Genomic DNA, 24,985 nt, shown 5'->3' with positions numbered 1-24,985 from the left:
AGGACAAACAATATTGTTCTGTCATGTAATATAGTTCATTAGCCTAATTGCACTATGTTTATGTTTGCATGAAATGGAAGTTGCCATTAGTCTCGGGTAGCCTGACCTTCAGACTGACGGCAGAAGGTCTGGACTCTATCGCAGCTTTTCTTGGCTAAGGACCACCCAAGAGGACGTTTGACTGACATGTAACGCAACCAATCACAGTTCGTTTCGTTCATGTTTAGGGGTGTGACAATATAATGTCGATGTCCCTAAAATAACAGACCGGTGTGCATCTAATAAATTATTCATTCAAGAATGTTATGCAAGTTTACTGCAACAATGGAGCCGCAAACTTCACAAACTTCTGAAAATCCAGCGTTTAGTTGAGCCTGGTAAGCGCTCATTGTCACAGTTGTAAACACAACGGCTTTCTTCTTCCAGGAGGGGTTTTGGCGTCACGGCATTTGTTTCCCGGAGGACCGTTAAAGCACGTGACACACACGTCTCCCGGACATCCTGTAGAATTCAACTAATCAGATCGCGACTTTGAAACTCCTGAAGTGTTTCCAGTAAAGTGTGCCATATCAAAATTGTCTCTGGCCATATGCATCAGACGTTCAGCCAACGGTCCGTGGGCGTGACGTCTGAGGCTGAGATTAAGTTGCCATAATCAGTTCTTTCCTATTGTGACACATATCTAGGGTAAACGTACCTATTAAGCTCAAGTACCCATTAAGCACACTACCATCTTGGAGCTCAGATTATAAAAAGAAACAGCAATGTATTATCCTATTTGATGTATTAACCAATTGATGTGTTTGTTACTATATACCTCCTGTAATTTTAAACCAATCAGACCATTGCACACTGAGATATGTGTGTCCATGTGTTCACACTGTCTGGCGGCTATTTTCAAAGCTGTCTGAAAACTTTCACCAGAAGAGGAGCCCCTCAAATGTGCAGTTTTTATATGTTTAAGCCTTTATTTTGAAGAAGTACATCATCTTATTGCAAAATTAAGAGATTAATGTTTAGACTTTTGCATATTATAACCTGGAACCTGGATGTGGGAAATAATTACAGTTAGATCTAAAAGATAGTTTTAGCAACATAGCCCAGATGCTACGAACATAGCTAGCTTACTAGCTGTATAAGATTGTGTGCTACATTAATATATTACTTCACAGGAATTAATGGCTTGTACTTTTAAATCCATAATATTATAATTTTACATTTTATTGATAGTCTGTGGTTTTAAACTGCTGTAATTTTTAAAGAATTCATATTATTGTTAGGTGAGCTTAAAGGGTGCACTACTATGACAATCACACAGCTTCAGTGTGACATCAATTAGAAAAAGCATAATTTCATAGATATTGTCTATAATAGTTGTTCATATTAAAATTGGTATAAACTTAATACATTACCTAGATTATTAATTTAGCTAAATATTTTCCTTTAAATTTTAATTTAATATTTATTAATTAAAAAATGTTTTTGCTCCAATTAAGCACAGTGTGTGCTCCCTTTAAGCTCACCCACATTAAACGTCTATGTAAATACTTAATAATCAGAATTTAAATATTAACTGATGGTTGTCACTATGTTAATCTTCAAAAAAATGATTAATAAACTTATTTTCACAGTCTTAAGATGACAAAAGCTAGACGAAACTATAGTGTATGCCCAAAGATGAAAGAGGCATGTCATACAAAGAAGGAGCCATCAGAAACCTGTCGTATCTGTCCAAGAAGTTTGGAGTAGACAGGAAAGCTCTGACCCAGAGAGTTAAAGGGATACTCCACTTTTTTTGGAAATAAGCTCATTTTAAATCTCCCCCAGAGTTAAACAGTTGAGTTTTACCGTTTTCGAATCCATTCAGCCTATCTCCGGGTCTGGCGGTACCACTTTTAGCATAGCTTAGCATAATGAATTGAACCGGACAAGACCATTAGCATCTCTCTCAAAAAAATGACCAAAGAGTTTCGATATTTTTCCTATTTAAAACTCGACTCTTCTGTAGTTACATCGTGTACTAAGACCGACGGAAAATGAAAAGGTGCGATTTTGAGAGTATAGTTCCTAGCCATATCAGCCTAGAAAATTGAAACTTTACATTTTCCGTCGGTCTTATTACACAATGTAACTACAGAAGAGTCGAGTTTTAAATAGGAAAAATATCGAAACTCTTTGGTCATTTTTTTGAGAGAGATGCTAATGGTCTTGTCCGGTTCAATTCATTATGCTAAGCTATGCTAAAAGTGGGACCCCCAGACCCGGAGATCGGCTGAAAGGATTCGAAAACGGTAAAACTCAACTGTTTAACTCTGGGGGAGTTGTAAAATGAGCCTATTTCCAAAAAAAGTGGAGTATCCCTTTAAGGAGCACATTGGTTTGTTTTGTTATTTGATTTTTCAATATGGGTTACACATAGCTGAACGTGGACTAGTCTAGATGTTGCAATGAGTTTGAATGACACGTCACTATGAATAGGATAGGCTACCTGATCAAATTGAATGCCTTGTTGCTTGATTTTAGTGTTCTGTTTTTTTGTGATTGACTCTGTACCTTCAAATAAAACTTTTTTCAATTATTCCTTAAAAAGGTTGTTTAAAATAAACAAGAATTTTTAATAAAACTTGTTGTGAGCTTATTGGGAACAGGGGTGTGCTTAAAGGGTACAAAACGTACCCATTAAGCACAGCCAGACTTTTTATATTTAATGATGTACATCTTAATTGAAATACTTTTGTCATTTAAAATAAAATGAAATATTATAGTGTGAGAGATTAATATTTTATTTTAAAATAACTTCTTGTACTAAAACCAATATCTTGTGCACTAAAAATGTCTCAATGTAGATTTTGGTGAGCTTAATAGGTACGTTTACCCTATGTGAAACCGATTCTCAAACAAGAAAAAATTTAGGATGGGACTTGATTCTGTTCATCGGGAATTGATTGGATCGGTGAATTATTGTGGTTTGCGATTGGTTTGCAATAGTTATTTTGATTATGACGACAAATAAATTGAAATGAAAAAAAAATTGTGCACGGATAAATAATTTATAATAAATACCTCCATATTCCATAAAAAACGTGAATTGCCCGTTTTGATTTCATGGTGACTTTAAAGTCTGCGTAAACCGGAAGTTGCAAACGACTTTTCTCCAGTGTTGTGACGTATTTCCTAGTGAAACGGAATATTGAACAGAGGGCAGGGTTTTACTCTAGCGCTCCTCCTCTCCATCTCTCACTCATAGCAGACTAACGGTTTGAGGGGAGTGGGTAAGCGTTTCCCAAACCAAGCCGTCAAACCTACGTCATCAGCCATTCCAGACCGGAAGTAACTTTTCAGACTTTGATTAAGGATTACGACGGCAAACAATTTTTTTCTGTGTATTAACTTGCACTGATTAATTTTTCACCACAAGACTAGTAATATGCGCAAACAAAGTAAATAGGGTCAATTTTGATTTCAGTTGGACTTTAAACAAATAGCTCGTCAGAACTCTGAACTCTCCATTTTATAATAAGGTGTTTTGCATTATTGGATTACTGATCCATCTTTTTATATTGGCAACGTGACAAGCATCTTCATGTGAAAGGTATACTTTGTCCATCTTGACCATGAGCTTTTTTTTATTTTGTTTTATTTTGTTTTGAGCTTTTCTCAAAACATGTGATTTTAGATTGAATGCTATCCCTTGTTTAATGATGGTCTGGAGATGGTCAGTCTCACCACACTGGATATTCTGCCGCCATAAAATAAACTTTTGTTTCCTTTTCCTCTTGGTCTGAAGAGGATGGTTAGTTGTGATGGTTTGAATTTTGTGCTCAGAACTGTGTGTTCAAGCGTATCATCAGATGAAAAGTCAGCAAATGCACAAAACCATGCAGGTGTGAATGTCAACAGTGATTTTGGTTCTGTCAGGGTTGGTGATGTGATTAACTGTCAGAAGTTTCAGTCTTACAGCACTGTAAGCAAAGGTTATGGAGTCTTAAACCATAAATGCATCAATAGTAGCACTGGTTAAATCATTTGGAAGGTTATAGTAGAATTGTGGCCAGAATACACACTAATAATTCATAAAATGTCCAGAAATGCCCTTTTGTTCTGTCAAAGATAAGAGGTTATGGATTTGTTTAAATCTTTGTGATCCTCTTGGGTTTCAGGACCTGAGCTTGGGCCAAGATGAGTCAAGCATGTCTGATTCTATTGTCTCTGCCAGTGTGTTTGACCTAATCATAGGTCTGTCTTTCAAAGAGGAAAAAAGGGAGGATTTGTTAAGAATTCTTTGGCCTTTAACTTCCCAGAGTAAATTTCCAGTCCAGTCAGACTGATATTCTGTAAATGTAAGATAAATTTAGACAGTCAATGACAGAAGAGTTTATTTGCAATAGCAGAATAGCAGAATATCCCTGACAAATATAATGTAATAAAAAATGTATCAAATAAACACAGCGTTGTTGAGCATAACAAATTCTTTCAAATTCATTAAAAAGATTACAGACTCTTTTGAATGGTGTTTTTATACATATATATTTATTTGAGGAAAGTGATCCGGAACATTGTCATTGTCGCAAAACTGAGAAGACTTGGTGTTAAAACTATAATTAGGTTGAATTTCTCAGGTCAGAATGCACACAAGCGCCACGCTGGATGTGACTTTAATTACACTTGAGCAAACATCATAACTGTTCATAAACCACTCCACTCTTTAATTTAAATGTCCCCTTACTTAGCACAAATTTATCTGGCCTCAGACACATTTATCTTTTGAACTTACATGCTTTCCAACTGCCAGGTCTTCTTGGGGTCCCTGTGATCCTGTATAATTAAAAGGACTAGTCCATCATTGCAGCGACTGTCTTACTGATTTGATCAAATGACAATTGCTATCGTCTGTGCCTTTGTGTCTGTGATGCTAAACAGTCTGACCCTGAGGGCGATGGAACGAAAGAATGTAGAAAATTAAAAGAGCAATTTTCATACACTTTGTGTATGTTTATTATGAGCTTTTTAAGTGCTGATAATAAACTCTTTTGGTTGAAATGGAAAAGAATATCTCTCACTTCTTTTCCCTTCATGTTGAAATTACAGAGGACGAGAGTCAACATTTCCAGACATGTCCTCCAAGAGACTCCTCAGATCTTGCTCTTTACGTGTGTGTGTGTGTGTGTGTGTGTGTGTGTGTGTGAGTGTGATGCTGACTTACGTAAGCAACAGAAGTCCCATATATATATTTACACAGAAAAATCCCACCACTTGTCTTTTTTTAGTTAACGACTAGTCTCATATTCCTTTCCGTGTCAGTGATGTCATTTGATATTTTTAGATGTTTGTCCTCTACTGTCCATTTCTTCCATTATACATTCTTATTACATCTCATTTTCTGTGTTTTTTTTTTTCTTTTTTCCAGCTATCCATGATAACCCGAACAGCCTGAGATACAAGTACAATTTCATTGCAGACGTTGTAGAGAAGATCGCCCCTGCTGTGGTTCATATTGAACTCTACCGCAAGTAAGGTTCTCACATAAGCTTTCATTAGTCTGTAAGTTCGACAGAGGAACATTTGACCAAATGTATTTTTCTTTACCTCCGTTTCCATCTCTCTTTCTCTTTCATGCCCTTTGCTTCTTTTTTTAGGATGGTGTACTCAAAGCGTGAGATGGCAGTGGCAAGCGGGTCAGGGTTTGTGGTGTCTGATGATGGCCTCATTGTGACAAACGCCCACGTGGTAGCCAATAAAAACCGTGTGAAGGTGGAGCTTAAAAACGGAGTCTCTTATGATGCTAAGATCAAAGATGTTGATGAAAAAGCAGACATCGCCCTTATAAAGATTGATCCACCGGTAAGAGGAATCAACACAACACTGCTTTTAAGTCACCATAATTTTGCCCAGTAAGACATGTTCCTGGATCAACATATTTTGTTGTTCCTGGAACAGCATTCCTGTCCAAAAATGTAGTACTAACCCTATCCCTACCCTTAAATCTAACCCTATACCCATAACAATCAGAAGGAAATGATTGGTGAATAAGAATGGTGCAGAAGCCTTAACTCTTGTTGTAAGCCTAAACTTGACATAAAGTATAAATGTGTCTCTCAGATCTGATTGATTGATTGGAATGTTATTTACAGGCACTTTACAGTACACATTGCTTTTTTAGCAGTAGAATGAGTATTAGAAGCACAAATCCCATGTTTGTTGTTGTTTTTGTTGTGAAAACTATTGTCAGGCATGAAAACTCCTCACCTTTCGGCGAAATTCGCCGTTTTAAAACCTAAAAGGGTCACCTACGTGATTTGTGCAGATCCGATGAGAAAATATTTTAGGGGGGGGGGGGGGGGGGGTGTTCGAGGTCGAGGCCAGCATTTATCCCCTATAAAGTTACCATAAACTTCGCAGCTTTAAAAAACAATCATCATTCCGAATGCCGAAACATAACAGCCAATACGAGTCAGAGTAACGTTAGGGCAGAAATGTTAATGTTTTCAAAGTCTTTTACACCGCGAGTCTGACAACTGGACACACTGCCGGACAAAGAACCGCACGTCGGAAAGCAAGCCTGCATGTGGTAAAAGTTAGCTTACAATGTTAACTGTCCTGTCAGATACAGACAGCGATGTTGCCAATGTCATTATTTTTTATTTTGACATAGAAGTGGGCGAGATAATATCGCGAGCGGGCGCGGGCGCCGTGAGCGCTGAGCGAGCAGGAACAATTAACAGTAATTTAAACAGTGTTAAACAGTGTTATTCATTGCGCGGCTCGCGAGCTCATATGCGGCTCGCCAAGCTTTAATTTGTGGCTCGCAGTTGCATGGCGGTAAATAATACGGTGATATGATAATGCATTCACTAGAGATATTTCATAAAAACATTAATAACAAGTAGGGCTTTAACATAACCCGTTAAAAACTCAAAGTGTCAGCTCTATTACAAATTATTTCGATCGGATTGAAAGGGGTGGTTTATCGAGAGAACGTGAAAAAACTTGATCGATTGAAACCCGAAACTGAAAGGACGACGTATGACGCGCTGAACAAGCTGTTCTCCTGATTAATAAAGTGTCATATAAATGAATATCCTTTCATTCTATAATTCTCCTTTCACTCAGCATCTGTGAAGTGAAGCAGGACAACGGCTCACCAGTGCTTGTTTCAGATTATCATACAGACGACTAGTTTGGGGCATTTTTAATGCGTGATAAATAGTAGTAGTAAATATTTTTTTTTTCTCTGAGACCCCATGAAACGCGTAGATCAGCGTCCCATTGGTTCTTTTCTTGATTGACACTGGGCTAGCCCAATCACATCTTTAATGTGAAGTATAGAAATATACTCTTTCAAGTATAGAAATTAGTACAAAACTAATTATGAAAGTTTCCTTTATTTTTCAGTGCATTTGTTTTACAATATATGGCTATTACTATCATGGGATTAATATTGTAACTATTATTGTAGTAGTAATGTAGACAGACACTGTAACTAAAAGAGTTTTGAAATTGTCTTTGTTTAATTTGCACCAGATTGATGAATTTCACATTAAAAAGCACAAAATTTTCTTACGGGGGAGCATGCCCCCGAACCCCCCTAGAGTGGCAGAGGTCCACTCTTCACAGTGATCCAAAAATCATGGGAGAAACACTGGTAGCCTACTACAATGCCAATGCAGTTTACATGTTGTTTTTTTGTTGTTGTTTCTATTTTTTTTGGGGGGGGGGGGGGGGGGGGGTTTATATGCCGCATCCTTCTCACGTTTTTTACCCCTGACCTGTTTTCATGCCTGATTGTATATAACCTACTGTTTTTGTGCATTTTGAAATCTATTGAGTTAATATTAATTTAGACTAATATTTCACCCCTTATCCTTGCAACCCTGTTACACATTCTCATGGAATAAGTTGTTTATGTGTTTAATATTTATTGCTAGTATTGCTTAGCCTAGAAATCTAGACGCACCCTAGCGGCAGCAAAATGTATTTTGCAGCCAGGGTAGTCTAGCAACTCTCCATTGACTTTCGTGCTGGAAAAACCTAAATTGGGTCAGGCCAATCACGTTGTGTATAGAGTAGGCGGGGCGGGCTTAACATAATGACGACAGAGTTGCGATTGTTCCCTGCTACTTGAAAACAAAGAATGGCTGCTGCTGCTGGCGAACAGTCTTTCGAATCGGCTTTGGCCGCGACTCTGGAGGACTTGGAGTAAAGAACGGCACTTAAGTCATTCTTAAAAAAGGGAGATGTGTTCGTAGTTTTGCCGGTCAGATTCAAAAGTTGAATCTATCAGCTCCGCTGTTGGGAAAACGCTCTGGTTGGTTGAAGCGATGTCCTATTGCGTGCAGAGTGAATTTGAAAGACAGCCGTTTATCCCGCCCCTCGGATTGAGCCGTGTCTATGGTGAGTTGCCAGACCTAACATCTTGATGTAGGTCTGGCTTGCCAGGCTAAGTATTGCTAATATTTAATAATTATATAATATTAATTTATTTATTTTTAAATACCTACTGGTGATGACAATCAATGTTTTCTGAAAGTTCAGCATCTCTTTTCCCATACAAAAAGGAAAGAATTTCAGATCTTATTTTGTACTCTATTCATGGAAAGTGCCATATATCCTTCTACAACAAATCCAAGCCTCTTACTGGCAACATTAATGGCAACATTCAGGTTGACTTCCCTTCAATAGCATCCTTTAGCTGTTCTCCCATTTTAGGTTGACCAGAGGAAAGGGTAAATGAGGTTGAGGAAGGTTGACTTACAGAGAGAGGAAAAGTTTACTAGGCCTCAGGAACAGATGTTTACCCTCTTCATTAGGCATAAAAGTGTTTTTGAGCACATACACATTCACACAGAGACTCGAATGCTAAAGAATTGCTCCAGAAAGCATGTTGACTGTTTTAATGACCATTATTCTCTCAGCAGGCACTTAGCATGTTTAGCCTACCACAGACCAAACATCGGTGTGGTTTGTGTACTGAGGTGGACAGATTGAACAGTTTTATTATGTCTTTTTAACACAGGAAGCCACCTCACCGTGGTTTATAAATGGAAGCGAAGGTTTTATTTTTGATCCTGATTGTTTATACTGAAAAAGTTTCAAGAATGACTACGTACTGCGATGCAGCAAATATGCCAGGCTCTGTTTTAGAATATAGTTACTATTAGTGCAACATCAAAAACCAAGTTCATTACATTTGAAACATGTTTCTGTTTCATTAACAGAAGAAGAAAAAAAACAGATAGGCTAACTAAAGATTGCAGGAATTCAAACTTGACTATATTTCAGCAATTACCACATTCACATAACCTATTAATATTTGGAATGGAGACTTTTCATGCAACCAAAATAGGAACATTACTGACCCCATAAATACAGAATGACCAATGCAATCCTTATAAGGCGTCTTAGGCGAAAATGTTCTATTACCCACAACCCCCTGCTCACTCAGGTCAGTGCAGTGCACAGTGCAGACTCTTATAATATATGTCAATGCGAGCTGATAGACACCAGGCAGCATGTTTGGATGACAATCCTAACCTCACAATCACTCAGGCTCTTAAACATATGTTCTCCAGAGAAATAAAAGCACACGCAAACCCAGACTGCAAGTTTAATCTGATCCGGTGTTCCCAAAGAATGCATACTGCTCCAAGATCAGATTCCTCGACTGCTTCTTATCCTGATCCCTGTAGTCAAAACGTATCCCATGGCAGTACCTACAGTCTGAGATGTGTTATGTAGATCTCTCTCTCTCTCTCTCTCAGCTGGTGTTTCGGATGCTGCTGGATTGAATCAGTGACTCTATAATGGCCAGCTGCTAAAGAGTTTGCCCCAGTTTGAGTGAGTGATCTTGAATGACATCATGACCATGTGTGTATGTGTGAGCTACAGTGAAAGAGTTTAATAGAGACAGTTCAGACTTGTCTCTGATATAAGACTAGCCTCTAACTTACAGGACATTGGGAAAAATAAAAAGTGGATCAAAAAAGGGCATTGGCTTGAATGGCACAACAAGTAAGTGAGAGTTCATGCTCGGTAAAAGGATCAGGCACTGCAAAGACCCTGGGGAGACTGAGTTTATGTGTGTGTGTGTGTGTGTGTGTGTGTGTGTGTGTGTGTGTGTGTGTGTGTGTGTGTGTGTGTGTGTGTGTGTGTGTGTGTGTGTGTGTGTGTGTGTGTGTGTGTGTGTTGAGAGAACTTGTGTGTGCCTGCATCCCTGTAAGCAATTACTGCAATTTCTTCCCTTTTTCTGATGCATGTTGTGAGGTTTTAAGTAGGTCAGCACTTTCAGTAAGTACGCTTGCACATATGCTGTTATAATCGAGTTTTTGAGTAGTCCAGCTACAGACTGAGCCGCCTATGTCTGATTAACATGTATACATGTTGTATAAAGCTGAGCTATATCTAATGAGCTAAATCTCAAACCTTTTACCCTGTTACAGTTTACCTCTCTTAATGTAAATGAAGTTGCTCCTGTTGTAACAACTGTGGTCAGTATGTTAATGAAGTTCTGACACCTCACTGTCTGAGATGGTTCTCTGTATCCCACACCCATTCCCATTCTACAATTGATGATGACCATTTGCTCAGGATGTGATCAACCCAAATGGTTAAGAAACAATATAACTTGACTTTCTTCTGTATGATAATTAAGCCATTTTAGGGATGAGCTCATTCTAAAATATAATTTGGAGTGGAATCTGAGTCGAGGCAAACTACAATTTCTTACATCTGACTTAAAAAATCTTTTTACATTTTTTTACAAAATATAAATTACTGCTTAAGTCCAACTGAAATCAAACTTTTGTAAAGTATTTTACACCGTTTTTCAGTTCATGCATTCTTTGGGAATTGAACTCTTGACCTTGGTGTTGCTATCCCATGCTATATTATTTGAGCTACAGGAATGCTAGTTGGAAGTAGCAAACTACCTATCCTTTTGAAAAATACAACTACAAAAACTGAACAATTCGAATGAACTGATTCACAAATATAAACCAGAACACATGTAATTCATTGAATCGAGCCAAACAAACTGAGATTTGAGAGTTTGTATGAGTGAGAAAACAGAGAGTGTTGATTATTCCTCAGCTTGCTTGGCTACAGCTAGGCAAAAAAAAAAAAAAAACAGTGATGTAACATTCTGTCATGCTAGTCCAATATTTGTTGTAGTTGTTGTTAAAAATGTTAGTTCTATCACACATTTTTGTTATTTACTACCCAACACTGCAAACTTCAGAGTCTAAACTAACATTCACTAACATAAAGTATGCTCATGCCTTGACTTGATGAGAAAAAAAGAGCTTATATATCACACAACACAGTTTCACTTATGCAGAAAATGGGCAGCACATGGTGGATGAACTGAGAGGGGAGTCATAAAGCAGATTATTTATTTTCTTCCCAATCTTTTGTCCTCCACATAGTCTTTCTTCCTCCTTCTCTCTCCCTTTATTGGTGGCTGTCTGTCTCTTGGGAAATCATTACTCTGACTGCAGAAGCCAGACTTCAGAAACAGAAAAGAGGGGAAAGTTTCCCTCTCAGAGAGAGAGAATGTGGTTAGGGACTGAAAATGAGTGTGTGTGTGTGTGGGCACAAATTTAACCCACATTCAGGGCGATGCTGTACGGATGAGGAGCTCTGAAGGGTCCAACCTCCACGCTCAGTTGAACTTCCCATCATTCCTGTTCCCAAACTCAGAAGCTCCAGGAAAATGAATCATTTTCATATCTCAGCCCATCACACATTCATAATCAACTCATTTGTAAATCTCCCATTTGTCTTCCTTTCCATTCCTCTGCTCTGGTCGTGAGCCAAAGCAAAGAGAAAGTTTCCCGTTTAGCATAAGATCATTAAGGCTAATACATGCTGTGCTTGCGCACACACACAGTTTTCTTTGGATTATCGATGTTCCAGTGGCCTAAATGGCAGTCCAGACTACTATAATGTGGCTGACTGCTGGTTGGGCCAATTGAGTCATTTAATATTACTGGGTAAGATGTGAATCACACGTGGGAAAAGAGCAGTAGTTTTGGTCAGAGTGGAAGTATGGAAAGGCATAGAGGATATACATGGTATAATCTACAGTGTGTGACAGCAACGTGGAAATAGAATGTCATTAAATCCCCTTTACCACCCCCCTCCCCCCAAACACACACTCAGAAACTCACAAGTCTGAACTCGTCTCAGGTTTGCAGTATACGGTATCCCATGGTCCCAGGCTGATATTTCCAGCTGCTCTGTGATTGAATACGCCAAAAACACATTGGAAGGAAGGAAAATCATATATTTTAATATTGCAATTGTTAAATGCAATGAGAGCAGCAAAATAAGCAAATAAGTCTCCAACTTCTCAGTTGGAGAAAAGGCCAATTTAAGCGTATATGTCTCCTCTAGAGTTTTAAATAGTATGTTTTTTGCATATAAGAGACAGTCTTCATTTGTCTGAGTATACATGAGACAATGCATAAGGCTTTAAGCATTAATACATAATGCATGTCTCCTGTCTTTCATCACACAATTCAGTGTGTGTGGCCAGTTGTAGTTTGTGTAAGTGATAGCATACACAGAGAGTGGATTAATGTGAAGAGAGGGGTGCACAAACCCTATCTGAGCCGGCCTCTCGCGTGTCCCCAACGCGGCCTTGTCTTGAGGAGACGAAATGCTCGCGGAAGACAACCCACAGAGCAGTGGGGGCAGCAGTCATAGTTGATGGCAGACTGCACTCGCCATGTCGAGGAGTATCATTGGCATAAATGGAGTTTTTGCAGCGGATCTAGTGATGCCACTCATCTAGTCCCTCCATACCTGATAGACCTCCGCTGTTGGTCCACGGCTACTTATTCGACTGGGAACCACCGCACGGAGCCCCCAGCTTATTTTGTAGCTTACCTTTATATCTGAAGGGTTGTCCATTATCCACCACCTATGGACGTGGTTGGTAGCAGTCAGCTCTGCCCCAAGTCTTTGTCTTTGATCTTTGTCCTGCTTCAAGTGTAGGAGAAGACCAGAGAACAGAACAAAGACCTGTTCATTGCCTTCATTGACCTGGCAAAGGCTTTTGACACCATTGACCGCCAAGTCCTTTGGGTCATTCTGGAGAAGTTTGGGGTGCCACCAAGGTTTCTGGACATCCTACAACAGTTTCACGTTGGCATGCAGGCTTGTGTTATTGTGGGTACATCTCAATCCCCCTCCTTTCCTGTGCAGGCAGGAGTGAAACAAGGGTGTGTACAGGCTCCAGTGATCTTCAACCTTTTCCTGGCAGCAGTCACCCTCCTCTCCCACAAATCCCTCAGCCCCAACGACGAGGGTGTTTGTCTACAGTTTCGTCTGGACGGGAACCTCTTTAGCCGCCTGCAAGCCATCACTAAGACCATCACAATTCATGAACTGCAATACGCTGATGACTGTGCCCTGCTATCCCACAGCCCTACCGCAATGCAGCACACACTGGATGTTGTATGCGCAGTCTACCAAGCTTGTGGCCTACAAGTCAACATCCAGACCACGGTCCCCACCCCCACACCCCCTGAATTCTACACCCATGGCACACCAGTAACAGTTGTTCAGCACTTATTGCAAAAGACTTATTGTTTTAGTCTGACACTTTGTGTGCATGAAAATAAGCTTAATGTTACTGATGCTGTATCTCAAACATGAGCACAGTTTAAGAAAATTTGCCATTTCCAATTTAACAAAATCAATTTGATTTCTCATCATATTCTACCAAGACCAAGTTGAGTGAGTGAGCCAATAAAAGGGAAGCTATAAGCAATTTTTTTTATAGCTCTATACTCTTACTGTATGTCAGTAATTGTCTTATCTGTGCCTACTTTTATTACTCATAGGGACTTTTTGGAGAAATCTCAAAGACAAAGAGTGTGCTATACTTACATGAAACATAATTGAGAACTCTATTAAGTCTACTGAGCTTTGATGGAGTAACCTCTGAGGTTTCCTCTGGGAAGAACCTTCAATAGCTCACTCACTGAAAATATCTTCCAGCCACATCCAACACAAACCCACCAAGTGGAGAATCCGGTGCTTGCAATTAAACTGGCGCTTATCTTCTAAAGTCACTCACAACGCAGTAATTAGAGGCACAACGTGGGACGAGGTGCCTACTGAAGGGCACAATGATGATAGAGCGGGACGGTGATCTCAGTAACTATGGTTCCTAGTCAGTTTTTACTACACGAGTCTAATGGTGTCTTTTGAATGCTTCTTTTTCTGCATTTGTTCAGAATGTGACTAACTGAAAACTGATGTTTAAAAGCAGACACTCATTTTTAGTAGTGCATGGGAATGTAAACCTGTGGAAACTCTGTCACTCTAATAATGAACTAAACCTTCGTCAGACTGTTACCCATTTTGCACCTGCATAAGTGCTTGTTAAAGTGTAGCTACTGGAATGGTTTTTACAGATGTGGGCAGTGGAAATGCGGTTTGATTGAAATTAACTCAAAAGGAAATTAAAATCACCTCAAGAAATAAAATATACTCTATCACTACCAATTTTATAGGTGAGGAAATTGACTATCATTCATTGTTTTTTGTTCACATCCTCCATATCATTATATAAATGTTTGAGAGGCGTCCTTACCCTTTACAGAAAATCAAGTGGTATTTGTTTTCATTATTGTTTTTGTGTTGTTCTCTGTCTGACATGAGTCCGGTTGGTATATCTCTACTGAAAGTAGATCATTCTTGTTTAGCTTTTTTTCTTTGCCTTTCTTGTGACACATGTCTTCTATCTCTGTTTGGAGATCTCTATCACCTTATCTTGGAGGTCTTATGGGGACAACAAAGTCTTCTTTTTCAAAATTCTTCTAGTGTTTCATTGGCATTGGGTGAGGGTGAGACTGTTTTTACATGTCCCAGATTGACTGGTATTTTCAGACTGTGGTATCATTAACAAAGACACCTGGGTAACTGGGTGCTTTTATAGGCCAGGTGGATGCAGGTGTTTCTGCTGGTAAATGTTTATAAGGAACTGCTGACCTGTAGTCGCACATACCTGTAGCAGAGCTTCATTAGAGTTCATGACCTGTTATGGTAACCTCACAACCTGCTGAAATGACCATTGTAACTGGTCACCATCATACAGTATGTTGTATGTCAGAGTAGCTTGTCATATACACAAAATTATATAGGCTACATGTCCTATATATACACGTTTCATCTATGGAATCAGCTGACCGTTAGTGACTTTTACGTACCATGCGCCTCAGCACTTGGTAATCACGCTCTGTGACTTTAAGTGGTCTTCGGTTCCGCTTCGTGGCCGAGTTGCTGCTGTTCCTAAATGCTTCTCCTTTCCAATAATGGCACTTACAGAAGACCATGGAATATCTAGTAGGTATGAAATTTCACAAACTGACTTATTACAAAGGTGCCATCCTATCACATCTTGAATTCACTGAGCTCTTCAGAACAACCCATTTTATCACAAATGTTTGTAAATCCAGACTGCATGGCTAGGTGCTTGATTTTCTACTCTGGTGGAAATGGGTCTCTCAATTAAGAGATGTCTCTCAATACACCTCCATATAGGTATATATAGATAAGTACAATATATACAAGTGTATAAACACTTAATTAGGCAATTTATGTAATAATAATAATGTAGACAAAATTTAATTTATAAATATATGATACATACATACAAGCTTAAATGTGTATATGCAGTGTATGTATATAATTTGTGTAATTTTTTATAGTTTTTTTATGTTTTTTTATTTGTTTGTTTGCAGCTGTGCCTAGTGCATATAGACACACACACACATTAATTGCAAAGCTTTTTTAGCTCTCGCACCATTTTTTATATCCTGCCAATGTATAATCACTGCTCTAATATACTGATAATAGCCTAGTTTGAGTTCGGACATGAACACTGAGTCATCTTTGTGGTGAGGAGAAAGAGTGAATAATAAAGAGGGAAGCTTTCATGGTGGTTGTGTCCTGTAGATGTTAAATGGAAACTATAATTTCACACACACACACACAAAATGGATGACCAAAATGCCACATTGACTCAAAATGGCTGACTTAGCTTCATTGTGGCTAATAAGTGGTGTAAGTTCTAATGTGACCTTTGTGTCTGAAGCATGATCTCATCTTTTTGCAATGGTAACCCAATAGAGCTCTGATGTTCTGACAAGAGCATGGGCAGTGTTCGGCTGATCTTTGATTCCGGCACACGCACATATACGGATATAAAATTTGCCATTCTTCATTAGGGCGGTATACACACAATGTTGATTAAGATTGCTTTTTAATTTAAACTGTGCAATAAGTGCAATAAACAATAATAAACTACATTTAAGTGTTCAAATTTCAAGTAAAACAGGATCACATTGTCATGACATTAATTTAGCCCATTGCTGTGCATCATTTTGGCCTCTAGGGAGGAGGGAGTAATACATTTCTTTGTCTTGTTTGCCAGTCATCATCATCTTTATCCTCTTCTATTTTTAAAACCTCGGTAGCGCAGGTCGAGTTCGCTGAGAGTTCACCTCGTGATAAATGCTCAGGATCAGTTTACTACTCTGGACTTACAGTTTCCTTCCTCTCCATCAGGTAGATGCAGCCTGAGTAGAAACTGTGCAGTAACAAGGCAACCATTTTGTTTCTTGTTTAAGGTGTTAGTTCAGATATACCAACAAAGATTCTTCCAGCCTAACATTTTATGGTAGGATAAAGTGGTTATATTGTGAAACATCTTCCTGTAATTTCCAAATCAGGCCAATAAGGCCTTATTAAGGCCAATTCACACCAAGAACGATAACTATAAAGATAACGATAATGATATAGTGATAAAATGATAAAAGAATTGCAGAGTCCACACCACAGCTATAATGATATAGAGGAACGAAATCGTTGGGATCACTTTCAGAACGTGTTTTTTTTCAGCGGTTGAACGATAAAACACTGACAGCCAATCATAATCCATTCAGATTTAAGGGCTTGAGCATTTAAAATGGCAGACGACATTGAGGATGTCATGGGTTAGCTGTGATGAATGAATCGCACGCCGACAGGAATTAAATTACAACAAGCTTTAATATAACACGCAGGAAAACTCAGAAGAATAAGGGTACACAGCAATTATAAAAAGCCGCAATTCATAAAAAGCCCATATATGCGAGGCAAAATGAGAATGCGTGTGCATATCAAGTTCAGCGTGTCTGTTATCCACTCTCTGACTCTATTTTTACTGTCAGTAAACAAACTAGACACCAGTGCAGCAGCTAAACATGCATATTCTGTTGTCACGTTGATCGTCCTAGTCAAGCCCCTGTGATGAGAGGGGAGATTCCGTAAATGATTCCCCACAGGAAGGGCAAAACAGCATTCTGATTTGTCCCGTCCTGTCCTAAGTGCCTATTTTTCCATGATGTCATAAAGGTTGCCTGGCGATAAGGTTTCAGAGGTCTGAATTTAAAATCCAAACTCCTGTTTAGCAGACACTTGATAGTGGACGCACAGAGGTGTTAGAATAGGACTGTTTGTATACCAGTTCTGGGCAGTTCAGGAAACTGAAGGGTAGAATTATGGAACGCCTGCATTAGCATTTATCACATGACTGACTTTGCAATGTCATAAAGTTGCTAGAATGTCAAAAACAGCTGTGTTGGGTGGCCTCTATTGGATATCAATTAAAGTTCTTTTATAAACTTTTGCAGGCTTTAAGATTGTGAAAGTTTGGTTTATTCTTGTCTTGTGGACAGATATTGAAATAAAGGCTACATTTCCAATGTAATAGTTTTTTTTCCTTCTCTTTCTGGCCAACAGAGTAAGCTTCCTGTGCTTCTGCTCGGCCGATCGGCTGACCTCAGACCAGGAGAATTCGTGGTTGCCATCGGCAGCCCATTTTCCCTCCAGAATACGGTTACCACAGGGATAGTAAGCACCACGCAGAGAGGCGGGAAAGAGCTGGGTCTACGAAACTCAGATATGGATTACATTCAGACTGACGCCATCATTAATGTGAGTGAATAATTGCACTCTTTCTAACTACAAATTTTATTTATTGCTTTATTTTTAATTTAAGTAATTTATTACTTTTTTAATTATTTTGATGTCTGTCTTTCCATCTGATGTTCTTACCATGAGGCTCACACATCATATGCACGCACAAATCAAGACACATAACCCAAGCATGTCCTAACACATGAAATGTCTCTTTTACAGTATGGCAACTCAGGAGGACCATTGGTCAATCTGGTGAGCATTTTCTCATTCTTCAATAAAATCCCATATACTGTATGAATATACACTATGTATTTGCACAGAGCATGGCTGTGTGGTAATCATCAGGACCCATTTTCATGAATGTGTCTGGTGTTACAGTAATGTTACCCAGTGAGATCCAGTGTAATTTGACATTACCCTACATCTAACCCTCAGTCAAATGTGTAAAAGGGCATCTTTTTTAAGTTCATGTCCCAAGGATTACAGTAAATAGTGAATATGTAAGGGATAATGTACATTATCGAAAGATAAACCCTGATAAGGTGATCAGGACCTGCAGTGGAGGGGTCTTATATCATCCCAAAGGTGTTTTTGTGATAATGACCATTTAATCCTTACATAATCCGATTAAATGGCTTACCAAATAAATAAATAATTATACATGAAATACTTATTTGAGTCATAGTTACTTAAGTATTATTTATGTACTATTATACTATTTATTAGTACTTTCTTTTGGCTTTTATTTTCAGATTTAATTTAAATTTTGAGCAATTATGTTATGTGCTTTTGTGTGTAATTATATGATTACAAATTATAAGGCATCATTTCTAATTTTCATTAGTTTCAGGTAGTTTCAACAATTTTAATTTTATTTTATTTCAGCTAAATTTAAATTACAGAAAATCATTTTGAATAGTTTTGGTTAAAATAACAATACTGTTTTGGGTTAAAATGATCACAAACTATTTTAGAATCTAATATAATATGAGAGTCGTGTTCTTGATTGGTTTCCAGGGGCAACTTGACTTGAAGTTTATTTAGATGTTACTTACTACATGATGTACATTTCCTACGTTTTTGGACATGAAAAGTCATTTTTAAAGTATGTCAGCAGCAGGATAATCATGTGCATATCTGATCATTCTTTTTCCTGTAGGATGGTGAAGTGATAGGGATCAACACATTGAAGGTGACAGCCGGAATCTCCTTTGCTATTCCTTCAGACAAGATACGTCAGTTTCTTGCTGAGTCGTATGACAGACTGGCCAGAGGTACGACATATCCAGAACTGATATATGACATAGAGTAGTGGTGTGTTACTTTATTCTTTATACTAACTTACGTTTTACAGGTAGAGGAGCGACCAAAAAAAGATACATCGGTGTTCGTATGATGACCCTCACTCCTGCGTGAGTACATAACCACTTCCATGCATCAAACTAATGAATACCCAAGGTTAATGTCATGATCATGAAAGATTTTACATGATTATGTAATCCTATGAGGTCTCTGTTTTTATACTCTGCATGATTTATAGTACCATATTACACAGAGAGTGTTAGTTTTAATATTTTCTTTAATTCTTTGATGGCAACAGATCTGATGTAATTGTATTCATTCCCGCTCGCAGACTGTCCAAAGAGCTGAAAGGTCGACTGCGAGACTTCCCTGACATCACTTCAGGAGCCTATGTGACTGAGGTCATCTCCAAAACCCCAGCTGCAGCGTGAGTCACCAAAACTTCAAGTCCCATAATGCCAAGCAGGTCAAGAGCACAGGTCAACTCGTCTGGCAGCACTCGCATGCTGTTTTTACTGGCCACATGCTCTCTGCCGTCATGCTTGGAGGGATATTGCCTTTGGCTCCATCTGTCTCCACATGTTTTAAATTTATGTTAGAGCCCCATCAAAACACACTCGCACAAAAACCTGCTGATGTTCATCATCTCAGCCCGACATGTTTATTGACTCTCATAAAAAACCTCTTATTCTGTTGTGAAAAGCATTATGTGCGTAAGAGCGAGAGAGGCATCTAAAGTGCTGAAAATGCATACAAATTAAAGGGATAGTTCACCTAAAAATTCAAACTCATGTCGTTCCAAACTTGTATGACTTTCCTTCTTTTTTTTCGGTGAAACTTTCATTGGACAGAAAAAAAACAGCAAAAATATTCCTACAGAACCAAAAAAAAAAAAGAGAAAATGTCATGGAGCAACATGAGGGTGAGTAAATGATGACAGATTTTTATTTTCGTGTGGATAATTCCTTTAAATTCGACTAACAACTTCCAGTTACTCACCCAAATCATGTGACTCAGGTCCTGTCAGTGCCACATCACATCAATACATGCCTGTTAAAAACAAAAGCAAACACATACTCAAAGGCAAAGTTATGGTTTGCAGGTTCGTGTGATGAAATTCTTTGTGCATGAAACACTGTTTTGTTATAATTCCCCAACCACAGTCCAATCCACTGCCCACCACATCCTGATCCAGGACATTTTTAGTTTTCCTGAAAGCTTGGACATGTTAAGAACAAGCTCAGATGGCACCCAGACACACAAACAACTGCTTCTTTCCTCTCGGTGCAACATCATACGGTTATGATTCACAATTGAGTAACAGATGATCACCAAATGTCACACTTGCAGTCCAACAAACAGGAAGTACTTGTGAAGTCTAGTATATAACCTAGGCGGTTACTCTGTCAGAGCATGTGGACACAATCTCAGCGTGTTTTGTTTGACCTAATATAGATGTAGGAGTATATATCTGAAATATGGCTTAAAAAGCCATTTGAAGTGATAAGGTCTGAATTATAGAGCCATTACGCTTTTGAATGTTGATGTTTTGATGAAGCATACAGTTTTAAAAATACATTACGTACAGCCTTCAGCGTTGGTTTTGGAATCTATTTTGGAGTAATTCTGGGAAATCCAGCAATATTAGATTTGTACTGGAGAGGTTTCAGTCTTTGTGATGTAAATTCTCTAAAGATGAAGAAACCTTCATCAAAATTCATTTTCTAGTCCTCTTTAGTCCTCCTCCTCATGCTTTCCCCCTCTTTTCTTGTTTCTTCTGCAGAGGTGGACTTAAGGAACACGACGTCATTATTTCCATCAATGGTCAGCGCATCTCTACAGCAACGGATGTGAGCGCGGCCATCAAAAAGGACACCAGTTTACGCGTGGTGGTTCGACGTGGCAACGAGGACGTCATCCTCACTATCATTCCCATGGAGATCGACCCTTGAGCTGGTGCTCATCGGCCCCACCAATGAACTTACCGGGTGTGTCCTCTGTCCCGCCCCAACGAGGGACGTCTGGCCAATTGTCCGTGATCTTGAAATGACGGGCAAGGCGAAAGCTCATCCTGAGATTTTAGACTGTACAGAGCACATTGATGTAGACTCACATTTATTAATGTTTTTACTTTAATCATAATGAATGATTTAGGATGCTACTACTGTTTATTGTTCGACATAAGCCATTGGATAGGATTAGATTTTCCAGAATACACATTTTCTCTTCCATTACCCAACAATTTAGTGCACAGCAGCTTAAAGGTTGTTTTTTTGGACTTGTTTGGAATTTTTGTAATATAAATTGAAATTTTTGTTGTTTAAAAGATTAAAAACTTTTTGATATTGCGCTTTTCGAGAGCAAAAATGTTTCAATTTTTTTTTAATAAAAGTTTTACTGGATAATTTGAAGACTACAATTGCACCTGAAAAAAAAAATGTACATGACAGAACATGGTGGTGTATTAACAAGACATTAATGGCAGTTACTGGTACTTTTGACCTCTACATCTCAATATTAGATTCTGTTGAAGTCTATATTACCGTTTGGGGTTGGCAAGATCAAAATAATAATAATTATTATTATATTCAGCAAGGATGCATTCAACTGATCAGAAATGACAGTAGATATTTATAATGATTCTGAAGATTTCAGTTTCAAATAAGTAAAGTTCTTTTGAACTTTGTATTCATCAAAGAATCCTGAAAGAAAAATGTATCACGGTTTCCACAAAAATATTAACCAGTATAACTATTTTTAACTTTGACAATAATATGAAATGTTTCTTGAGCAATAAATCAGCGTATCAGGATCACGTGACACTGAAGACTGAATAATGGAAGTTCAGCTTTGCTGTCACAGGAATAAATGACATGTTAACTATATTCAAAAAGAAAACAGTTGTTTTTAAATTGTAATAATATTTCACAATATTACTGTTTTACTGTATTTTTGATCAAATAAATACAACCTTAGTGAGCAGAAGTGACTTCTTACAAAAAATTTTAAAATCTCAAAAACTTTAGAACAGTTGTGTACATGAAAACACAAAGTCATTCTTTGTCCAGACAATAAAACGATTCTGTCAATTTTTTTTTTACTGTTTACCAGTTGTTTAGCCAAGCTCAAACTGTTAACGTGAAGAAAAACAAAATCAAATCAAATACGATCATGTTCTTTTTTTTTTTTTTTTTTTTTTTTTTGCTGTACACTTTACAGAACTGGCCAAAATCACGAACTTTCAGTGTATGTCATGCATGGCACACAGCTTTCAGCTGGCACTAACAGGTGCCAAAAAAAAAAGTCTGGAATAACAAGGCCAGAACCCAAGCCAATACTTCCAGATTGTTCTCTCTACAGCATGAGAAAATAATTGAAAGGTTTGATTAAGCTACAGTTTGTTTAATAACAACCACTCATAAATTAACCAGCACTATTCTAAGTTATTACGGCAGTGTTGTGAAAACTGAAATCACTGATTTTGTATACACAAAATATAATATATGCAGTGAATGGAAATTTACCATTACATTAAAAAGAGGTGAGAACCACTGGCAAACCTCAGCTTTCCCCCCCATGAATTAAATGAACCAGCGACCTTTTGACCTTATAGTCCTGTGTTCAGTAAACTCCAGTGAACACACGCCATCTGGTGGTGATAGTGTGTAACAACACACATAAACAACAGGCAGAAACAACGACATATTAAAAGTGAACTTCATGTGAATTTAATAATGATGTTGATGAGAGTTTTTGTGTGATAATCAGACAAAATAGTGTGCTCTTTATTATTCCAACCTCAAAATTATATAAAAAATACCAAGATGAATAAGGAAAAGGGTAAAACTAAGACAAGTAAGGTCAAAGGTACCCCCCCCAAAAAAAATAAAATAAAAATAAATAAATAAATAAAAATAAAATAAAAAATAAAAAACAAGACACACACACACACACACACACACACACACACACACACACACACACACACACACACACACACACACACACACACACACACACACACACACACACACACGCACACTTCCTATACGTATTTCACGCAAGTAGAGGGCGCTATCATACAGTGAGAGCAGACAACGCTCATTAACTATTTTAACCAAGACTGTTCTTGGTTAAAAAATGTATCACCACTTTCACAAAAAATAGATATTAGGCAGTACAACGGTATTCAACACTGATAATAATAATAAATGTTTCTTGAGCAGCAAATCAGCATGATTTCTGAAGGATCATGAGACACTGAAGACTGGAGTAATGATGCTGAAAATTCAGCTTTGCATCACAGGAATAAATTACATTTCAAAAAAAATAATTGTAAATTGTAATAATATTTCTGTCACAATACTAAAAGTCCAAAGACAAAGACGAGTTAAGAGATTCAAAAACAAATTAATAAGAAAAATAAACCAAATCCACATCTAAGCGCAACCGCTAACACAAACAATAACCAACAGTGAACTGAGAACAGATAATGAACAGAATACTAACAGGTGTGATCAGATTAATCAGTAACCATAGTAACAAAGGAAAACTGAACAAAGGACACAGGAAACAACGCTGAGCAAACTAAAAGTCCATGAAAATGAAATCTAAGACAAGATAACTGAATAAGTGTGACATTTTTACAATATTACCTTGGTGACTATAAGAGACCCCAAACTTTTGTGCAGTGTGTAGATACAACAAACGACAAAGTGTATCCGTATTTCACTATAGCGCCATCCTTTTTTTTAAATATATAAATAAAGGAGGGGGGAACAGAAATGAATACACAGATAAAATATAAAACAAGCAAAAATAGGGAGACAAATTATACAATATAATATTTGTGGATAAACTGGAGCTATTTAATCAATCCATTTTGTCCAATATTCTTCAGGTTTAGTTATTATTATTTTTTAATTTTCTCCACAAATATAGGCTAATGTATAAATTCTTGCGTAGGTGTTTTGGGCTGTTTTTATTGTTGTTGATTTTTGCAGTAAACATGATTCCGAATAGATACTGAAGTAATTTAACACATATTTGAGGGTATAAAGCCCATGGACAGTGAGACACAGTTATGTAATAGACCATGTGAGATTTAGTTGTATCGTAAACAGTTGGTACCATGGCTGTCTCTCATGGGGTGACCTATGACCCCATCTAAGGACGTGTGTGTGAGATCATCTATTATCTCAGTGGTGATGCCAGTGATTGCAAGTGCATTTACTGAGGCCTCCATCATTCACTGCCATCTGTTTAGACTGTACTAATTACAATATCTTTACTGTAAACAGTCAGAAGAATGAACGAGAGCACTGGAAAGGCTCTCTGCTCCAGTAAACAACAAAGTTTGGATTCAACAGAGTCCATCCATAAATTAAAATTCAGTCATTATTTATTTATCCTTGTGATGTTCCAAACACATATGTCTTTGTTTGTTCGGTGGAACACAAAAGGAGATGTTAGGTGGAACGACAGCCTTTGACAGAATGGCATTCATTGTATGAAAAAAAAAAAAGATGCAATGAAAGTGAATACTGCCCGAGGCTGTCGGCCCATAACATTTTGCCTAATATCTCCTTTTGTATTCCATATAGAAGAGAGAAATACACACATGTTTGGAACAATGTGTGTTTTATTGTGGTTCATTTTAAAAAGAACCTCATAACGTATCAAGACAGCACAGGTGAATAGGGTAAAGTAAACA

At 37.9% G+C, this 24,985-nt stretch overlaps 1 protein-coding gene across 1 annotated transcript in view; it reads left to right on the top strand.

The window, feature by feature from the left end:
* The window catches only part of htra1a (HtrA serine peptidase 1a), a 37,658-nt gene extending 15,983 nt beyond the window's left edge, over positions 1-21,675 (top strand). The window contains exons 2-9 of the mRNA XM_081347255.1: positions 5,408-5,510; positions 5,637-5,841; positions 17,791-17,985; positions 18,190-18,222; positions 19,130-19,244; positions 19,325-19,382; positions 19,604-19,699; positions 21,056-21,675. Of these exons, the coding sequence (XP_081203381.1) occupies positions 5,408-5,510; positions 5,637-5,841; positions 17,791-17,985; positions 18,190-18,222; positions 19,130-19,244; positions 19,325-19,382; positions 19,604-19,699; positions 21,056-21,224 (974 nt within the window). The 3' untranslated portion in view covers positions 21,225-21,675. The remainder of the gene's footprint in view (positions 1-5,407; positions 5,511-5,636; positions 5,842-17,790; positions 17,986-18,189; positions 18,223-19,129; positions 19,245-19,324; positions 19,383-19,603; positions 19,700-21,055) is intronic.
* The last annotated feature ends 3,310 nt before the right edge of the window (positions 21,676-24,985 follow it).

The sequence above is a fragment of the Scardinius erythrophthalmus genome (genome assembly GCF_964197995.2).
Source record: "Scardinius erythrophthalmus genome assembly, chromosome: 19".
NCBI classification, from domain to species: domain Eukaryota; kingdom Metazoa; phylum Chordata; class Actinopteri; order Cypriniformes; family Leuciscidae; genus Scardinius; species Scardinius erythrophthalmus.
The sequence above is the reverse complement of the archived record's forward strand: the minus strand, read 5'-3'. Positions and strand labels throughout refer to the sequence as shown.